The sequence below is a fragment of the Phocoena phocoena genome, chromosome 16, assembly GCF_963924675.1.
Source record: "Phocoena phocoena chromosome 16, mPhoPho1.1, whole genome shotgun sequence".
In the NCBI taxonomy this organism is placed as follows: Eukaryota; Metazoa; Chordata; class Mammalia; order Artiodactyla; family Phocoenidae; genus Phocoena; species Phocoena phocoena.
In genome coordinates, this window is record NC_089234.1 from 14,588,911 (window position 1) to 14,610,465 (window position 21,555).

At 37.7% G+C, this 21,555-nt stretch overlaps 1 protein-coding gene across 1 annotated transcript in view; it reads right to left on the reverse strand.

The window, feature by feature from the left end:
• The window catches only part of ATRNL1 (attractin like 1), a 691,263-nt gene that overhangs the window by 109,210 nt on the left and 560,498 nt on the right, over window positions 1-21,555 (reverse strand). Inside the window, exon 28 of the mRNA XM_065893763.1 lies at window positions 7,585-7,699. Within this exon, the coding sequence (XP_065749835.1) occupies window positions 7,585-7,699 (115 nt within the window). The remainder of the gene's footprint in view (window positions 1-7,584; window positions 7,700-21,555) is intronic.

Genomic DNA, 21,555 nt, shown 5'->3' on the forward strand with positions numbered 1-21,555 from the left:
TTTCCTTTGGCAGAAGTCCAGGTGAGAGGCAACCAGGGCCTGAGCCAAAAATGGAGGGAGTAAGAATGGCAGAAGGAAGTCTGTTCTATCTGCTTCAGGGCTAAAATCTAAAGAGCTTCGTGGTTACTTGGAGGTCAAAGAGGAGAAAGGGAGAAGAAAAAAAGCTAACTCCAAAGTTTCAAACTTGAGCCACTCTGAAATGGACTTTACAAAAACAGTAAAGTCAGGGTAGAAGAGCTAGTCTGGGGAGTAGGGACGGTAATAGGAGAGAGGGGGAAGGAAGAGTGGCTTTATACTGAAACACTATCAAATCCAGTGTTGGCTGGAGACCCATGCAGTCGGGAGTTATCATCTGAAAAGCCTCCTAAATGAGCAAAGAGAGCATCACCCTAAAGGGAGAGAGTGGACAGGATGAGAAGCTGGCTAAGGACTAATCCTCAGGGAATGCCTATGGGAACTCAGAGGGCAGAAGAAGCAGGTAACGAACAGAGGGGAGGTGCTCTACATGCATTACCTCTAAGTAAATTCTAAGAAGGCACCTGTGATAGACTGAGGTAAAGAACACCAGAGGAAGTTTCTAGACGATGGAGAGGCGTGATGGGGAGTATTCAACAAATACTACAGAGACGTGATGACAAGTGAGAACTGAGGAAAGGGCATTTTAATGACTACGTTTGCCATTTTGTTACTACTATGGAAAGATATTAAAGCTTAGCAATTGTACATCAGTGTTATTTCACCTCTTTCTCATAACACTGTCTACTCTTTATTCATAAAACAACATATTTTATAATTATGGGTTTATTTGCATGATTATTTGTTCATGTTTATCTCCATGTAGGCTCTAAAATCTATGGGGGCAGGAATTCTGTTTTGTTCACCACCATATATCCAGTGCCTGACATGTAGCAGATACTTTTAAATATTTCTAGAATGAATAAAGGTAACAAATGAAGATTCATAATAACTATATTTTGGATAGAAGATAAAATTAGCTCCTACTGTTGATTTTGCTTACTTTTAATATCAGGGTTTTTTTTTTAATTTGACACAAAGTCGTATTATTAACAATAATCTCAGACATTTGTTCTTATCTCTGTCATTTCCTGGGCTCTCTTTCCTAATTTTGTAGCTTGTTTTGCCATGAGTGCCCACTTTTTCTTTCTTTTTATGAAGACCCATATGTTGGATGTAAACAGTATTTGAATTTGCACTTAAAAGGTCACTAACATGACAGATTTTTATAATGAAGTTTTGATACAATTCAGTAGTTTTATTTCTTATTCCAGCCAACTCGAAAAAAGAGAGTGCTAAGATTAGATCAACAGGTGTGTTTCTACAAGTGTGAAGGTACTGTGGCAGAGTTATGGAAAGAAAACAGAGTCCTAAGGGACAGGAAACTCCAGAAGGTTCTGAAAAATGCAAGAATTAGCTTTAAAAAACTGGCTTCAGAGGCATGAGTACTGCACTGAGAGCCAGCAGACCTGGAGTCTGTTCCCAATTCATCTCTGAGATTGTAGAGACCCTCTACCTCTCATTGGTGCTATGAGATTTCTTTTACTTATTTCTAAAGTGGGGCAATGTGAATGATCTACATCTTCTAAACATGCTGAGAAGATTGAGAACTAACCTTTATTAATAAAATTATTAAGAATTTTTTAAAAATTTAAGGATCCAGGACTTCCTGGTGGTGCAGTGGTTAAGAATCCTCCTGCCAATGCAGGGGACATGTGTTCGAGCCCTGGTCCTGGAAGATTCCACATGCTGCGGAGCAACTAAGCCCGTGCGCCACAACTACTGAGCCTGCACTCTACAGCCCGCAAGCCACAATTACTGAGCCCGCGTGCCACAACTACTGAAGCCCGCGCACCTAGAGCCTGTGCTCTGCAACAAGAAAAGCCACCCTGAACTGCAACAAAGAGTAGCCCCCACTCTCCCCACTAGAGAAAGCCCGTGCGCAGCAACGAAGACCCAAAGCAGCCAAAAAATAAATAAATAAAATAAATTAATTAAAAAAAAGAAATGGACTAAAATTATTTAAAAAAATTAAGGATTGGTGCTAATTATTTTTATTCACTAACAAGCAATATACATAGGAATATAGCTTCTTAACTGGTCCTGAGCAGCTGGAAAGATAAGGTACTACTTAGAAACAAGTTATTTGCTCTTCCTACCCCAAACTGGTATGACTTAGCATAATCTATAGTAGAACTGTACAACAGGAGTAGAGTGAAATCCATCTTAGGATTTCCTAGCCCAATCCAGTCATTTTATACATGAGAAACTACGACCCAGAGATGAAAAGACTTGGCGACAGTTAGCTGGTGGCAGAGCTGGATCTACATCTTGGGACTTGGGACTCCAAGTCCATAACTCACACATACAAGCCGAAGTTCTTTTCCTATAACTACATGCCCCAAGTTGCTATTATACAACGGAGTCATACTTTCATTAGCAGATGTGTCATGGCACGTGCACCTTTGCATTTTACCAAATTTCTGGAGTTAAATCACTAGGAAAGGTAAATATATCCTTCTTGCCCCCTTAAGTCCAATGCCTAGCAGAACGCTCCAGGTCCTTCCTCTTTGATCTGAATGTAAAGCTTTTTCTGGAATATGGGCTATTCCGAGTACCCCTGTATCTTTATCCAGAGAAGCACAGCGATGAGGGAGAGTCTCACAGCCTGAGGATCTAGATGGCCCTGAATTTGAATTCTGGTTCACTCACTCACTGGCTGTATTGGCCCTCGGACAAGTCATTTAATCTCTCTTGAGTTTCCAGATTTTTTTTTTAATCTGTAAAAGTGGGATAATAATAGCTACTTTTCAGGTTCATTAAGAGGGTTAAAAGAATTAGTGTATGTAAAGAACCTGCTTCAGTGCTCAGAATTACTAGTTCTTGTTTTCCTCTTTTCATTTGACTAAACCAAAGTTCTCTTTTTGTCATTATTATTACCCATGACACTGTGGGTAGACTATCATTTTTAAACATCGTACAATATTTCTAGATTTTTCAAAATAATCTGGTCATCCTGCCCAAATTTCTAAACCTAAAGAAAAAAGTTTCAAAATCTTAGACTTTCCAGCAGTTTCTGTTTGTTTTGTTTTGTTTTTTTGCCAAACATAAGGCAAGATCAGGGCAAAGTTCTACATTTAGGTGAAGCACTTATCTCCCTTTTGGCGGTGGACATTTGGGCCACCGGATTTTTAATCCAGTGAGAAAAGTTAATCCGCTTCATATTACTAAGAATCCATAAATTATGAAATCCATAATCCTTCATCACAAAGTGACACAATCATGATCATTTTCAGTTTATGCTTTTGAAGAGCTCTATTTACTTTGTTCACATTTCATCTTAATGTGACTCTAAAATGCTTGGGGACCTTGCTGTCCAAGGTGACTGGAGACACGCAGCAGGGTTACTTGATATGCCCTGTTTGTACGAGGACGTCAGCCTTCCAACCACTTTGAGGCAGAAGAGAAGTGGCTGTGTACATATATCAACAGCAGAAATCCCACTTTAGCCCAAGACAGTCTGGCATTGCTGGCAGTGGTTGCTCACAGAAAATACAGGAATGAAGCAGCAGGCTTACAGGGCTGGGGAGCAGGGAACCTAATCAGCCCAGCTCCAGGAGTGCCAAAAAGCCTATTTAATATTTTTTGCTTTTACTCTCCTAAGCCACCTAGAGGGAGAATTGCTCATAAACATCTAAATTCATTACATGGAAAAAAAAAAAAAAGAGAAGAAGAAGAAGGGAAAGATTACTGCATGGGGTAATCTAAAGGATGAATCTGCAGTTTCTCTTTTGACCTCTGTTAAGATGAGAGCCATGGAAGGGAACTTCACACATTTTAGACAGACATTAAAGGGCCATGTCTAATTATTACTTGCTAAATATTACTGAAATATATGCTGGTAGAAAGAGAATAAAGTCCAAAGACAATGCCATATTTTGAATTAAAAAAAAAAAAAACCCACTACTTGCTACTTAAAAGAGATGGCCAGAACTAGCCCCTGCTTGTTTCCGAATCACTTATTTGTTAGTGCTGGCGTTCAGGTTCTGAGAGAAAACCACCATGCTCATAGGATGCTTCCATCTTCTCCATACCCCCAAACTCATCCTTCTCTTAAATGCTTTTATTCATAGTAGTGAAGAGTGCATTATGAAAAGCATCACTCGACATTTAGGAAGCTACATTTCAAAAAAAGGACCTGATAAAAAAAAATTAGAAACTGTGCAAAGTACTGCAAGAGAACTTCTAATCTAATAATTAATGCTTATTCCTCATTGAATAGATACACTCACATTAGGAGACATAAATAGCCCAAGAGCCAAGAGAAGACTCTGGGCGCCCTGTCCTTCACACAGTGGGGATGGGGTCAGGGGTCTGTCCATGAAGCTACTCCACTACCTCCTTCTTTTTTGTTTTTTTTTTTTTGCGGTACGTGGGCCTCTCACTGTTGTGGGCTCTCCCGTTGCGGAGCACAGGCTCCGGACGCGCAGGCTCAGCGGCCATGGCTCACGGGCCCAGCCGCTCCACGGCACGTGGGATCCTCCCGGACTGGGGCACGAACCCGTGTCCCCCGCATCGGCAGGCGGACTCTCAACCACTGAGCCACCAGGGAAGCCCAGTACCTCCTTCTTAACTCCCCGAACCTCTAACCCTGCACCAACGCTGGAGGAGGCTCTTCAGCACATAAGGCTCCTAGCTGTGCAATTTGAGAATCAATGAATGGATTCTAGTTCAATTGCTCATTTTATTGTTGTTCACTGAGTCTCATAGACAGAAGTGGTTGCTCAAGGTCATGTTTCCCAGGTCTCCTATCATTATCATAATCATCAAGAACGTTTATGAACTGCTTTCTAAACATAGGGCACTGTGATAAACATAGGCACACAGATGGACTTCCTGTAAAGATATGAGATAAGCCAAACTCTAGCAATGAGATAACCAATGTCAATATTTCCCTCCCGAGAACCAATATGGTTCCCAAACTATCACTGGAAGGCATTTCCTCTCAAATACTGGATGATACTATGTTAAGTTTTAATTGACTGGGTACACACCAAATATCTTGATGAAAAGTGAAAAAATAAGCCATTTCGTTTGTATACTGGTGTCAGCATTTGCCTTGTTTAGGGAAAACATAGATGTGAGCATTAGAAAATTCCTCTCTATAGGCACTGCCTTTACTTTCCCCCAGTAAAGTCAAGAGTTTTCAAAAGCTTTTATTGTTTCCCACATCTTACCATAAAGAATTTCAAACATACAGCAAAGTGGAAAGAATTTTAAAATAGACTCCAGTATTCCCATCACCTAGATTCTACCATTAACACTTGCTTTACTTGCTTTATGACATATCTGTCCATCTACTCATCCTACTATCCATCCATCAATAACATTATGTCCTTGATGCATTTCAAAGTAGACTGCAGACAGAAGACAATGCTTTACTTTGAAGGAGTAGAATCAATGACTCTTCCTCTTCCTACTCCTATAAAGTTAGCTAGAGAAATTTTATTAGATTTTTTTAAACAAAGAACAAACTCATCCTGAATTATTCACACAGATATTCAACATAGTTCGATCTACAGTCACCGTAAAAAGTGTTGTGAATGAACTCAAGGTTTTGCCTACTTGTGTGAACCCTGGGGACATTTTCAGTACTCCTCCAAATGTTAGGCTTTGTGAAGACATAGGCTGTAGATTATAGGGAAATAAGCTCTCTGCTATAGATCATCAGGAAAAATTACCTGGAATGTTAGTAATAAGTATTTTTTGTTGTTGCTTTGCTCTTTAATATTTTTCCAATTATTCCTTGAATATAGAAATACAGAGATTTATATACACCAAGTCTCTCATTTATAAAGTGAGTTTTATAATACCTATGGTACAGGCTTGTCGTAAGGATCAAATGTGAAAAATAGGAAAATACTTTGTGAAGAGTAAAACACTATGCACGTCTAACTTACCATTACCATTAGTAATTGCAGTGCATCTGTAATAAAACACAGCTGAGGTAATGGTCCACACTGCTATTTGGCTTTTTCAAATCAGTCAAAAAGATTTCAAAGGTTAAAGGGACAGCGTATTGGCAGTCGCCTTCACTCTGCCCATCAGTACATCATCTTGTCAAGGATCTAGAAGAACCTTGGTGTGTATCACACAGACTTGCTTTCATTAGTAAAGTGTTTGTTTTGGAAACCATCCCAGCTTTGAAACAATACTTCCATTAGCTGGGCACAGTACCTACAATTATCCATCTTATCTGACCAGTGCCAAGCTATTCTATTTACTGCATCCCATTTACCTTGGTTGTTCTGAAAGGAGAAAAGCGAGGCATTGGCTCAACATATGAGAAGGTTTGTTTCATTGAATAAACATCTACAAATGAACTTTGGGTAGAAACTCCTGCAACAAGATATCATCAGGTACCATAAATGACAAGTCTAAAGGTGATGGAATTCCTCTGTCCCTGTATGGGAAAAATTCCGTTACATAAATATCTTAAAATTTATAAGGTATAAAGTAGTGTGGCTTCCATTTTTGTGTCTCGTTGGACACAAATCAAGAAAGTGAGGAGCAAGGTCAAAGCTAACTAGGGAACTAAGGAAAGAAAACTAAGCAGGGAGCTGAGTTTATCATCAACTACTGTTGAGAACCTGCCAGATCTCTGGCACGTTATTTTATCCTTAAGGGGAACTGAAGAGAAAGATTTGAAATCACCCTGACCCTCAGAAAGCATCCATTTCACTGAGAGTCCTTTAAAGAAAACAATCGGGAGAAAGAATAATCAGAAATTGTAAGCAGATGGAAGAGGATATGCACAAAGAGAGAAATAAGCATGGTTTGTGATTTAGTTACAAGTTATACTCAACACGGGGCATGTTTACAATGTGGACAACTGTCGAAGCAATGAGAAGATCTCTAAGAGGATACACAGAGTTACCTCGAATTCAAAATATACTTTTTATGCAGGAAAAGGAGAATCAGAGGAAAAGGCTGGCTGTGCTCAAGTGAAGGAGAGGGTCCCTGGGTCCATGAACCGCACCTGTCCGGTGCTGACAGCAAGAACTTATCTTCAATATTCCAGGATGGTTGCAGCAAGCTTTTATCCTCTGATGCCGCAAAACATTCCAAACATGTAAGTAAGTTCCCTAATTAGATTCCATATTTATGAAACAAGCTTCTAATCGTATTTCTAATTTGGCATCCCATATGACACACATACTGGGAGAAAAGAAGCTGCCCAAAAGGGTCACTTTGCCCTGCTAGTGAGATTACTCATTGCAATGACAACAAATTGAAGTGTGTCCGTACATACATACGTGTGTTATGTTATACACAAGTACACACATATATTCAACACGTATTTTTTAAGAGAAACACTTGCAAATCTGAATTTATAGCAAGGCAGATATCTAGATATTTGGGTAGAAGTTTGCATTCTAATAAAATGTTACCATGCTGTAAATCAGAACCTTGTAAATGTCTTTATTGTGCTATCTGGTAGCATTGTTTACTTCTTCTGTTCCGTCTGCATGTTTTGCTTAACTGCTGATGGTGCCTCATTCAACTTACCTGACTGCCCTGGGGGAGGGGCACCTGATGATCCTCGTGGTAGACAGAGAAACACAGTCAGAACTGCCGCTCTGTTCCCAGCACATGGTTCAATGGCTATTGGTTTGGGTGCTCCCTGAAAAAGAAAACCCATTCTAAATGTGCACAGTTTACATGACATTGCTATCTCTTACTTTTTTCCTACTGTGCTTCAGGCAGCTAAAATGTTTATTCCTAGTAGTTGAAGGCACACCATTTCTCATTTTTTAATAGTTCAGTTGAATATTTTATTGCAGTAATATGTAGTTTTTTTGTAATGGTGGTCATTTACATTTAGAAGACATTTTCCTTGGGGCATTATATATTAGCACATATTTTTGCAATTTTTGAAAAGTACTCATCGCTTTGTTCTATTTTTATCTTGGTTTTTTTTTTTTCCCTAATAGATTTTACTTTTTAAAGAAGTCTTAGGTTTACAGCAAAATTAAGAGGAAGCTATGGAGATTTTCCATAAACCCACTGCCCCCATGCATGCACAGCCTCCCCCATCATTAACATCCCCCACCAGAGTAGCACTTGTGTACAAGCTGAGGAACCAACACTGACACATCTCTACCACCCGGAATACACAGTTTACATTAGAGTTCACTCCTGGTGTTGTACATTCTATGGGCTTGTCAAATGTATAATGACATGTATTTTTCATTATAGTATCATATAGAGTAGTTTTCCTGCCCTAAAAATCCTTTCTGTTCTGCCTATTCATCCCTCGTCCCACCCCCAACCCCTGGAAACCACTGATCTTTTGACTGTCCCCATAGTTTTGCTTTTTCCTGAATGTCATATAGTTGAAATCATATAGTATTTAGCTTTTTCCGGTTGAACTATTTCACTTAAAAATATGCATTTAATGTTCCTCCGTGTCTTTTTTTTAATTGGAGTATAATTGCTTTACGATGTTGTGTTAGTTTCCTCTGCACAATGAAGTGAATCAGCTCTATGTATACACATATCCCTTCCCTCCCTCGGACCCCCCCCCCACCCCCATCCCACCCATCTAGGTCATCACAGAGCTCTGAGCTGAGCTCCCTGTGCTATACAGCAGGTTCCCACAAGCCATCTATTTTACACATGGTAATGTGTTTATGTCAAACCTAATCTCCCAATTCATCCCACCCTCCCCTTCCTCCCATGTCCACAAGTCCGTTCTCTACGTCTGTGTTTCTATTCCTGCCCTGCAAATAGGTTCATCTGTACTATCTTTTTACTGTCCCTGTAGTTTTGCCTTTTCCAGAATGTCATATAGTTGAAATCATATTGTACTCAGCTCTTTCAGGTTGACTTATTTCACTTAAAAATATGCATTTAATGTTCCTCCATGTCTTTTCATTGTTTGATAGCTCATTTATTTTTAGTGCTCCATAATATTCCGTTGTCTGGATGTACCACAGTTTAGTTATCCATTCAGCTACTGAAGGACATCTTGATTGCTTCCAAATTTTGGCAATGATGAATAAAGCTGCTATAAACATCCACGTACAAGTTTTTGCATGGACGTGAACTCTCAACTCCTTTGGGTAAATATTAAGGAGCATGATTGCTGCTGGATCATATGGTACCATGTGTCATTTTAACACGAAATCCTGGCACATTGTAGATGTGCAACAGGCCTACATTTGAATAAATGAATGCAGTTTTTTAAGGATTTCTTTTGATGTGGACCATTTTTAAAGTCTTTTTTGAATTTGTTACAATGAAGCTGTTTTGGTGTTTTGGCCACGAGGTATGTGGGATCTTAGCTCCCTGACCAGGGATCAAACCCACACGCCCTGCATTGGAAGGCGAAGTCTTAACCACTGGACCGCCAGGGGAAGTCCCTGAATGCATTTTAGTATATTTGATATGTCATCTGTGAGCCACAAAGTTATGCAATTTCTGTTGCTTTTTCCCAGCTGTTTCCTCTCACCAATGATAAGAGTTTATCTAATCAAATTATCACAATCCAAAATATTCTGTTGACATCTTTTAAAATTTTTTTTCCAGTTTTATTGAGCTATAATTGACATACAGCAAGGCACACCTTTAATATCATTTCAGTGAAATACATATGTAATAATCACCCACCAATGCATTTGTATAAATAATATGACTTTAGAAATAAAGTAGAGTAAATGAATATACGATAATCATTATAACGGTAACGCTAATATGTTATTAAATACTATGGATTAGGTGTTCAAAATGCTTTACATATATTAACTTATTTAAATCTTACAACAACCCTGTAAGATGAGAACATGAAAGCAAGAAGTTAAAAAAACTTGCTCAAATTCACACAACTAGGAAGTAGCAGGGCTGGGATTTATACTCAGGTAGGCTGCTTCCTGAGTCCATGTTCTTAGCAACACAATGCAGTTTATCATATTGTGAATGTACAAAAAAATCATGCACCCACACACACAAACATAAACACACGTGCAAGCACATGTGTGTGAACATACACAATCCAGGCACACACATGTGAACAAAAACACACAGAGAATTAAGGTTTAAATACAACGTCACCTTTGAAACAATAGGAACATCATTTGGCTGAGGAATGGTGGTTTTGGCTATTTCACTCAAAAAGTGCAGGCGAGACATGGTTGACTTAAAGTAACATCTATACATAAAGGCAAAATTAAATGGAAGAGAAAATACCAGTACTTTAATTATTAGAACAAATGATTTGTTTAGTCTTTTTTTTTTTTTACTGATGTTTGAATTTTTCAGAAGGAATACAGACATATGTAGTCATCCACCTAGAATATTTTAGAATATTGCCATTTCCAGAAAGTTTAATGAGGAATTAAAGATAAAATATGTTCCCTTTCATGTAAAACTTAGACTGAAATTTCTGGTGACAACGGATTTATGTTGTTACAAAGGATTTCTCCTTTATAGTAGCATAAATCTCATGTTTTAAAATTATCCTCATACAGATACATTTTGGGAATTTTGAATATAAAGGTAAAAGTAGCCGTGGTAGTAGAAGGGCATAAAAATCTTCCAAGAAAATGCCGTAAGCAATGTTGCAATACTTGTATCAAGTTACAAGGTCTATGGTTTTCCCCTTTAAAGCTTACATTTAATTTAACAGACTTATTTTTGAAAATGTTAAGCCAAAATCAGCATAAGTACATAGATATTCTCCAATGATGTAAATATTTAGAGAATAGGCTTGTCATATTCCAAGGCTAAAAGAAAAACACTATGAATGTTTTGAATCGTATTTCTAGGCTACTAAAATTTATCCTAATTTAATAAATGCAAAGTATATGTAAAGGTCAATTGGTTAAAATATACTAAAGGAAAATAAAATGAATTCAGGTTTAAATGATGGCGATATATTAGAAATACCCAAATCCCTTTTAATATACCTAAGAAATAATTTATCATTTCTACCATCAGGCAAGGTTTTCTTTGTTATTTTATTCGTAAGAGCTCAATGGCACTACTCAAAATATCCAAAGCCACGTTAAAATACTTGATTATAAAACTCAGAAAAGAAGAATTTCATGATTACAACAAAACAAAACAAAACAACACAAACAAAACAAAACCACCAGTTGAGAAACAGTGGTTCTTGGTTTACGAGATTTAGAAAAACAAGACACAATGTGAGAGTACATCTGCTGATGAATAGCTAACATTTATTAAGTGCTTACGATATGCCTTGTGCATACTGTGTGTTGTCAGGCTACCTTTCCTGCTGCTTTTAACACTAGAAGAAAAGGTTTTAAACATCAAATGCTGATGCCAAAAGCACCAATTGAGAGAAAAATTAGTAAAAAATAACTAAGTTTCGAGTAGAAAATGGCTTAATTATTTAATACTTTAAACTGAAGAGAGTCAGCAATGGATAGAGTATAGTAAGATATGTTGACCGTGGGAAAGGAATTATGTTTGCATAAAAGCCACTTCTGTAAAATCTTCTTTAACATAATTCTCTCACTCTTAATTCTACTGCTATAGCACAGAAAACATTCAAAAATTTCATTATATTGATAAGCTATATGAAACGAGATTATAATCCTATTCTGAAATCAAACTGGCTTACAACTTTGTCTATTTTTAGCTATAAAATTTTCATAAAAGGATATTAGCAAAAATATGAATCATTCATTATGATAAAAATATTAGTGACTAGCACAGCTCTTTGACACTTCTGGCAGGAATTCATATAATTAAAAAAATTATTTCCAAAGACTGTGGCAAATATCACTTTCAATAAAGTATTTTAAATAAAAAAGAAAAACACTTCATAGCACTTGAATTTTGCAAGAGAAAATAGCAAAACCCCATGAATGATATTTCTGATACCTTGAGGTTTGTCAGTTGTTTAGCAATAAATACATAACCATGAATCAAAATCATTTCACAATGACATAACATGTTCACTGAACTGTGCAATTTGTCATGTATTTTCCATGGCTGCCTTTGAAAGAGATAAGGCATGGGTTTGTTTGCCCACAGCACTCAGCAAATGTGATTTACTTCTAGGCATTTTCATATTTGTTGTACCGAAAGAAGCTGGCATTAGACCGTGCCAGAAAATATCACTGACAGTTATGTAATTAGCAGTCCTTGTTCATTAAGCACACGGAGCTTTTACAAAAGACTCGTTTTGTTCACACTAGTGTTTTTCAACCTATTGTACTCATATCTTCAAGTTCTTGTTTTTTTGGAGCAACAATTCTATGTTAAACTCTTTCCATTTTTCAGCTATTAAAGACAAGCAAATTACCAGAGAAGCTCCTGGAATCATAAGGATTTTCAAGATTACAGTTCTTAAAACTCACAATAACATGTCCTAAAAAAGGGAGGCCACCATCTGAACCTGGGATCTAGCCTGGGAAACTGCTGCTATAAGAATCACTGGATGTGTTGAAGATACCAACAGGCAAAGCTGGCTACTTGCTCCTTCCTCCACTGGCCTTCTCAAAGAGTGAGTGAAGCAGTAGGTGGGTGACACTGGAAACTAACCCCAGCAGCTAAGGATTTAAGAGAATTATCTGATGTCCTTGGACTAGTCATTGCAATTTAAGTAGGGTTTTAGTTCAATGCTCTAGAACTCCAAAGATTAGAAGGATGTTACTTCCCTTCTCAAAAAACTTTCAGAACTATGGAAAAGAATCTGAAAAACAGTATATACATACACACACACACACACACACACACACACACACACACACACATATAACTGAATCATTTTACTGTACACCTGAAACTTTTTAAATCAATTATACTTCATTAAAAAATAAAATGAAACAGAAAACAAAAGCAAAACTTTCAGTACTGCCTCAGTAGGGCTTGGGGCTTGCAAACTCAAATCTCTTCAAGGAACAGCTAACATTTCTTAAGTGCTTACAACATGCCTTATGCTATGCCAAATGCTTACATGGGTTTAATTCTACCACAAGAGGTAGGGGCTATTCCCATTTCATAACTTGTGAAACTGAAGCTCAGAGTTTAAATAACATAACTAAGGTTGCAGACCTAACAGGTGACCAAACCAGGATTTGGAAAACTATAGTCTATTTTCTGAGCTTGTATGCCTAACCGTTATGCATACTGTCTATAATAGGTAAGAAGACTGCCTTAACTTGTAGAATAAGACAACAAAAAGTGGTTGGTACCACAGTGAGCTGAAAAGTACAAGATTTATTTAAAACATTAAATCTCAAAAATTTTGCTGCCAAAAAAACATGCCTCTGTGTCAAAATGGGCTGAGAGCTGCCACTTTGTAAAATGGAGTCCAAGATGTCATTTCAGGGTTGCCAGCCTCTTGTGTCTCCCCACTCATCAAACTTTATCTTTTATTCTGCACAAGCTCCATGTTTTAGTCAATGTTAAGTGCTCACTCTTTAACGTCTGTGCCCAGGGTTTCCAGAATCTGTTCCTTCCTTCATTCATAATATTCCTACTGTCCAGGAGATCCTTCCTATAGGCCTCTAACTTTCCTAAAATTATATATCCCTTAAAGCCAACTCACCCATGAAGGTTTCCCTGGTCTGAGGTATTTAGTCTCTCCCTCCTTAGTTCTTTAATTGTTACGGCCCTTTTCATTTTCCACCTTGAGTGACACTTGGGCAACTGCCCTGTCTTCCCACTGGAACAAGCTCCTTGAGGGCAGGTCCAGTTTCTTATTCATGACTATTGGCCCTGTACTTACTTCTTCTCTTTGAAAAGCCTAAGCATGGCACCTGTGTTACCTTTTGGGGACTGATGTTTCCCAGTCTTTTACTACAGGTAGTGATGTAATTGTTGTATTCGATTACAACATAGGAATCTATTAGATTCCTACTCTTCCAAGGCAGGTATCATATTGGATTCCTTTTTGCCTTACCTATAGCATCTAATGGAGTGCATTTTACACATGGTAAGTGAATCAGTAAATGAAAGAATAAATGCAATTGTCACACGGTGAGATAACTGGGAGGTATGACTCAGTTTCTACCCACTCATCAAACGTATGAGTGGGTAGAAACTGATTTAAATTAAATTATGGATATTAAAGGGATAAAATAAAACACTGAAAAATAATATCAGCCAACATTTATTGAGTACTTACTAGGAACCAGGAGCTGCGCTAAGTACTTTATATGCATTATTGTGTTATTTTCTATTTTACACAGATGAGGGAATTGAAATTCAGAGGTCAGATAATATTCTCTGGGTAACACAGATAGTAAGTGGCAGATCCAGGATTGGAACCCAGGTCTGTTTGATTCTAGTATCTTTATTCTTAACCACTATACAATACTGCTAAAAAGTATAGCTTAAGAAGCCAAGGAGTCTCTCATTCTCTCAGCTTGACTATGAATAGGAGGAATATAAAAATTATACGCGTATACTTGCCCCATTTCTGAGCAGGGTTCAGAACACTTGAGTCCTAGGACCAGTTCTGCCAGTATCTAGTTGTGTGATCCTGGGCATATTACTGAATCAGTTTTCCCAACTGGGAAATGAACAAGTAGGCTGGATGATTTTAGGATCTCGTCAACATTCTGTGACTATGATTTATGGACAACCTCCAGAATGTGTGACATAACAATATCTAACACTTAGTCTAAGTACAGTGAAATCTGAAATTTCCAATCCTTAGTAATTTTTTTCCTGTTCAAGTACTTTAAATGACACATCTAATTTTTAAAGCACATTATTATACCATATGATGAATACATCACATAATACTAAGTGGCCACCGCTGCATGCCAAAAAAGCAATTAGAAAATTGAACCAAGGAACTGAGGATTAATGTGGATATGTTATACCTGTCAGCAGTAATAAGTGTTTTGACAAGGACAGAATAAAGTCTGACAGTATACACAAATACGAATCTGATATATGAGTGAAATATTAAAAATGCAAACAACTGCACGTTAGTCACTCTGACGTTTCCCTATTAGAACACTTTTAATGCTATTCTTATCAGAATCCACTTATAATTAAAAATGAGCCTTTTTCAACAGCTTGCACAAGTCGGTATTTGCAGTGTAATGACTGTTTATATTGATATAAAATTTGGTTTTCAGTCACATTAGTAAAATAGAATTAATTTGCTGAACACTGAATTAAGTCAGCCTGATGATCTGGCTCACAGCTGATGAACTGTGTTGATTCTATAGGATCAGCAAATACCAAGACCCCAGATCTCAGAAACAGATTCTCTGATTTCGTTGTTTAGATTTGGGAAAAAAACCAAAAGTGAAAATCGTATTCTCTCCTTATTTACCATCTGTATGAAATGATAAAGGGAGAAACACATCAGCTAGCTTTACTCGCTAGGAGAATAATTCATATTAATAAAAGAAATTAAGCTGATGGACACTCTCAAAACCAGGGTTAAACTGCATTAGAAGAAAATTCAAAGAGACCAAAGTATTACATGTGGGAACAGGTAAAGGAATAAAACCTAGTATTTGCAGAATTAGTATGCTGCTCCTGCAGTTTCAAGGTGTTTCTATCGTAAACTTAATTTTCATATCGTACCAAATATTTTTTCCTTTGTTGAAATGTCTCTACTTTCAATCTCTGCTCAAGATCTCTCACTACACACATATGCGCACACACGCGCGCACACACACACACACACACTCATATACACACATATTCAAGGTTTATATCTATAGTAAAATATATAGTTTAACTGAGTTTTGCTGTTATTTTAATTGTGTGGCATTGAGTTGGGGAGTGAAGAGGCTGGATTGTGATAGCAGTTATTTTGCCACCTATTTTTTCACAGGTATTTAGGTCCCAGAAGATTGAGGATATTATCTCTTTTTGAGATATTATATAATCATGCTCTGTCCCTGAGTTGGTCAATACAGATGCATGTTAATAGGGGATGACTTCGAACAGATTATCTTTAAAAGTTGATTCCTGATGGTATTTTTCAAAAATCTGAAATAGATTATCTATCAAATAATTGCCATAATTAGATTTTTTACAACCTGTAATTTTCTCCACAGCTCTGTGCAAAGAGCAACCTAACCATTATACTTCATACACTCACTTCAAAATTGGGACCATCCTTTTTGACCTCAAAAGATACTGCTAAGTACGAGAGACAAATGTGCCTGCCAAATCAACTGACTTCCCATCTTGCTTCAGCCCACCCTGTGCTCTTGGTCATTTCATCCACCCAGACTACTTGCCAATGTCTACCATTTCTGCAAGATCCAGCTCAAAACTCTCAGTCGGCAAGAAGCCACCCCAGGTCGTCCTAGGCCACTCCAGGACCTCCTCACTTTATTCTATCTCAATAATCAGGAGTAAGTTATTTTTCCTGTTGCGGCCACTGAGAGCAAGTGTAATGTAGTGATCAAGAGAACAACCTTTAGCAACCACTGCCTGGGTTCAAATCACAGAACCTCTCTGTACCTCAAGTTTCTTAGCTGTAAAATGGAGCTAACACCTTCCTCATAGTGTTGTTATGAGGATTAAATGTTATATATTATGTACATATAGGATGTATATCATATACAGATATACATATAGAATATATGTATTTTATGTATCTGTATGTGTATATATATACACATACCCACGTAGGTATACATATCACAGTACTTGGTAAAGGTCAGCTATTATTATTATTATGCTATTCTTCCCAGTTCCCATTTTGCTTTAGAATTATTTTCCGTTCCACTAAAGAATATGCTCAACTCAAAAGTAAGCTATTTGAAGGCAGGTACCATACTTTTAAAAGTTCTGTTAATGGTGTGTAATTAATTATTTAAGAAATTAAGCCTCCAAGGGAGAATTTAATTGACGGCTTATAGGGTGGGAAAAATCTGATCTCAATGGCAAGTTTTCTCATTTTTGTTCTCTGCTTTTATCAAGGAGTCTGATCCGACGGTGAACATTATGTGCTACACGGAGTAAACTTTTCCTGGCACCTAAGCTGTGTGATCGATAAATATCTCATGGATAAATGAGTATTTGATTTTTCTTTTCCAAATTGTGCACAAAGTAAATCTCTGCATGTTGCGACAAAAAGTTATAATGAGAAGCTTCGTCTATAGCAGATAGATATAAGCCAGCAGGAAAGTCAGAAAATCAGGATCTTGGTATCACCCTCCATGTTGGTCCTTTCCAAAACACATTACGTCATAAATGCAAAATGTGACCTTAGCCATGCTGCTGATAGAGCAATTTAATTTAAAACGTAAATGTGTTAGGCCCCCTGCTGGCAACTGGCGGTAGAGCGCTACACAGGCGCAGTGCCGGCCCTGGCAAAGCTGCCTTCAGGGCAGTCAGGCTGAGGGCAACTGAGACGACGTCAGAGCTAAATGTGCTCACAGAGTTATGCACGGAGCCCTGGGGGTGGGAGTGGAAGGAGAGGGAGGGACGAGTCGTTCTCTTGGGGAAGGACGTTCCCTTGCTGAGGGTGACTAGGAGAATGAAGGATGGAGAGTTCTGGTAGCAGGAAAAGCATGGACCCAGAGGCATAAAGGCACACAGCTTGTTTAGGAAACTGCTAGAAGTTCATTGGGGATAGAGTCTCAGAAGTGTTGATTAGACAGGGATGAGAAGAGGTCAGAGAGGAGGCTGAGGTCCTCTGTGAAACAGGGCTCTCATCATCCCCTTCTCATTCTTCCTGGTCATGACTGAGATTATCAATACCTGCTTAGAAAGTTATAGATGCTCAGATGGAACCTGACAAGTGCAGCACACAGTGGGCCTCTGTGCAACCTTCACCAAGACATGCTGCAAATCATCCCAAATGGACATCAACAAACTGTCCTTTATCAGGAACTCACGGTGCTTTTTTATTAAACTATTGTTCAAATCTGTTATACCAGGTGAACATTAAATTAAAACATTTATTTCTGAAACTTCAATCATAAAAATAAATCAAGAAACTCTGTGAAAACTGTCAGCAGAAAAAATACAAGTGCAGACATGGCAATATTCTTAATGAGGAATCAAATGTTAATGGATCCAGCATAATAAATGACTTTCTGGTATGATTATTATGCCAATCGCAGCCTATTATAAGTAACGAAAGCATGGACAAAACTCTGAATGAAAGATCTTATCTGACTGGTTACAAAAATATGTATATAATTAAAATACAGTAAAACCTACCTAGATGTCTAAGGGAATGAGTCATTCTGGATGACAGTTTTCCCAGAAAGTTGAACATTAACCCTATAAAGACTTTGCTATTTTAAGGTATATTTTTTAGTAAGTGTGAAATCTCTTTCAATACCCACTTCTCTGCTTCTCAACCAGACTCTAATATACTAAAGGTAATCTAGCATTGTCTCCATGTCCAGTGATCGCCCTTATGAATATCAACTTCTATAACATACTGAAGACACATGTAGTTTCAAATGCATGTATGAATATGTACATTATATGGATTAAAGACCTGAAACCATACATCTCCTGAAAGAGAACACAGGTAGAGCACTCTTTGACATAAATCATAGCAATATTTTTTTTGGATCTGTCTCCTAAGGCAAAAGAAACAAAAGGAAAATAAATAAATGGGACCTAATTAAACTTACAAGCTTTTGCACAGCAAAGGAAACCACTGACAAAACGAAAAGACAATCAACTGAATGGGAGAAAATATTTGCAAATGATATGACCAATAAGGGGTTAATATCCAAAAATATATAAACAGCTCATACAACTCAATATAAAAAAACCAATCTGAATAAAAAATGGGCAAAAGACCTGAGTAGACATTTTTCCAAAGAAGATATACAGATGGCCGATAGGCATATGAAAAAGTGTTCATCACTGATCATCAGAAAAATGCAAATCAAAACCACAATGAAATATCACTCCACACCTGTCAAAATGGCTATCATCAAAAAGTCTACAAATAACAAATGTTGGCAAGAATGTAAAGAAAAGGGAACCCTAGTACACTGTTAGTGGAATTGTAAATTGGTCCAGCCACTATGGAGAACAGTATGGAGGCTGCTCAAAAAGCTAAAAATAGAACTACCATATGATCCAGCCATTCTGCCGCTGGGTATATATCTGAAGAAAACAAAACACTAAGGTGAAACAGTACATGAACCCAAACGTTCACAGCAGCATTATTTACAATATCCAAGATATGGAAGCAACCTAAGTGTCCACCAACAGACGAATGGATAAAGAAGATGTGGTATATGTATACAACAAATATTACTCAGCCATAAAAAAGAATAAATTCTGCCATTTGCAACAATGTGAATGGATGTAGAGGGTGTTATGCTTAGTGAAATGAGTCAGACGGAGAAAGAAAAATACTCTATGTTATGGAATCGAAAAATTAAAACAAACAAATGTATATAACAAAACAGACTCACCAGATATAGAGAACAAACTAGTGGTTACCAGTGGGGAGTGGGAAGGGGGAGGGGCAAGATAGAGATTAAGAGATACAAACTACATGTATAAAACAGATAAGCCACAAGAATATATTGTACAGCACTGGGAAACATAGCCATTATTTTGTAATAACTTGAAATGGAGTATAATTTGTAAAAATATTAAATCTATGTTATATACCTGAAACTAAAATAATATTGAATATGTACATTATAGCTATAGCCCTAGGAGTTTCTTTTCTTCTCTTTCTAAGAAGTTACCAATGCAGAGCTTGCTTTTTGTTTGCCTCTTTATAGAAAGGCAAATTGCACAGCTGCCAGTGAGTTACATGGCCGCTTTTCTGTAAAACCCATCAATAATGCAAAAATTAAAGTGATCTTCTTCTCAAGGGGTTTTCACATCCTCCCCAGTATCTTTTTACCTGTTGCTATCAGTGTGCTGTGACCTGTCAGCATCATTCAAAGCAGTGACTACATCACCAATCCCATGGACCACAGACATCTCCTTGACAGTTTGTAACAATCCTCGTACGTCACTTGAACTTTGTGGGCACAGCAGTCTTTCTGATTTCAAGAATTTTGACCATAGTGTTTGCGAATAATCTTATCATAAAGTCTTGAAGTACTTCATCAGGCCCAAATGACTTTACTAAATGTGAAGCAGACTTGGGTTCAAATCTTATGGGACCTTGGGCAAATTATTTAATTTTCCCTCAGCTTCGTCAATAGAAATTAGAGTTGATAACACCAATCCTGCAAGGTTTCTCTGAGGATTATAAAATATAATATATGAATAAGGCACTTAACATAGTGCCTGACAAAAAGTAGATGTTTAAATTTTTATATTACGTCAGATCATTTGCAAATGCAATTTTTGTTAATTAAAACCAATCGAATATCAGCCATTTCTATCGGGTTCCACCTTAATACTTCCCTTCCCCTTTGTTTTGGTGATACATGGTAGGGCAGTAAAGGAGGTTTCTATATCCAGATCTCTTTTTTTATCTTTCCCTCCTGAGATTTTCACTGTCTAAGACTTGGTTCTGAGCAAGGGACCAGTATTACAAGTGTCTGTGCATTAAAGGTGGAACCAAGCTCCAAGTTTTTTAGAGATGATAATTGATCAATGAAAGTGGTGAGAAGTTCAGAGGGAAAATACCCATAAAAAAGATAAAGATTCCCTGAAACCTTTCTGCCTAAACAGCAAAGAGAAAACTGTCTTACGGGCATATGTAGAAATGGTTCCTAAGTGTGCTTTTATGTGTCTCTGTGTAGCCTGGGAAGCCTCTTTGCCTACTAGCTCTCTCACCATTTTTTGCTAGATTAAAATTGCCTTAGTTTTATAATCAAGAGGGCTAAGAGGGAAAAAATGAGAGGAAAGTGGATAGTAGGCAGTAGATGCTTTTAGCAGGACCACCGGGTCCTCATGCAGTCATCGTGGTCATTCCCAGGGTCTCTGGAACTCACAGGGTAGGCTTGCTGCCCCACCTATGAACTGACATGTGTGGATCCCGTGTGACCAAACTAAATATATTTGCATTCCTTTTGGCTTTTTCCTCAAATGATCTGATTGTGTGAACTCAACTACCTCATCAGAGCTTGCTTTGGAATAAGAAGTATGTAAGAGTGAAAAAAATCTCTCTCCAAATCTGTTTTGTTTTTTTTCCCCCCAAAGCTCCTTTTTCAGTATAACTAAAAGTTAATGGCCAGAGTCTGTGTAATGATCTTTCCTCCGGTTTTACTCCTGCTGCTTTACCAATTCCCTCTTGGTCCTACTAATTATCTAATTGAGTAAGCCTTTGAGGAGCCTTCTGTCACTGGGTGTGGCCCACTGCACACAACTGTCTCACTGTATTTTCTTCAAAAAGAACAGCAGGGTTAATTAAAAGATTCACAGCACAAATAAAGGTACCAACAGGGAAGCAAATCTCACTTGCTTCCTGACTTGGTCCCTGAAGTGGGCTGAATAGTATCCCCCAAAAGTTCATGCCTACACAGAACCTCAGAATGTGACTTTATTTGGAAATAGGGCCTTTGCAGATATAATTAGTTAAGACAAAGTCACCATGGATTAGGGTGGGCCTGGTGTCCTTATACAAAGAGGGGAGGCCAT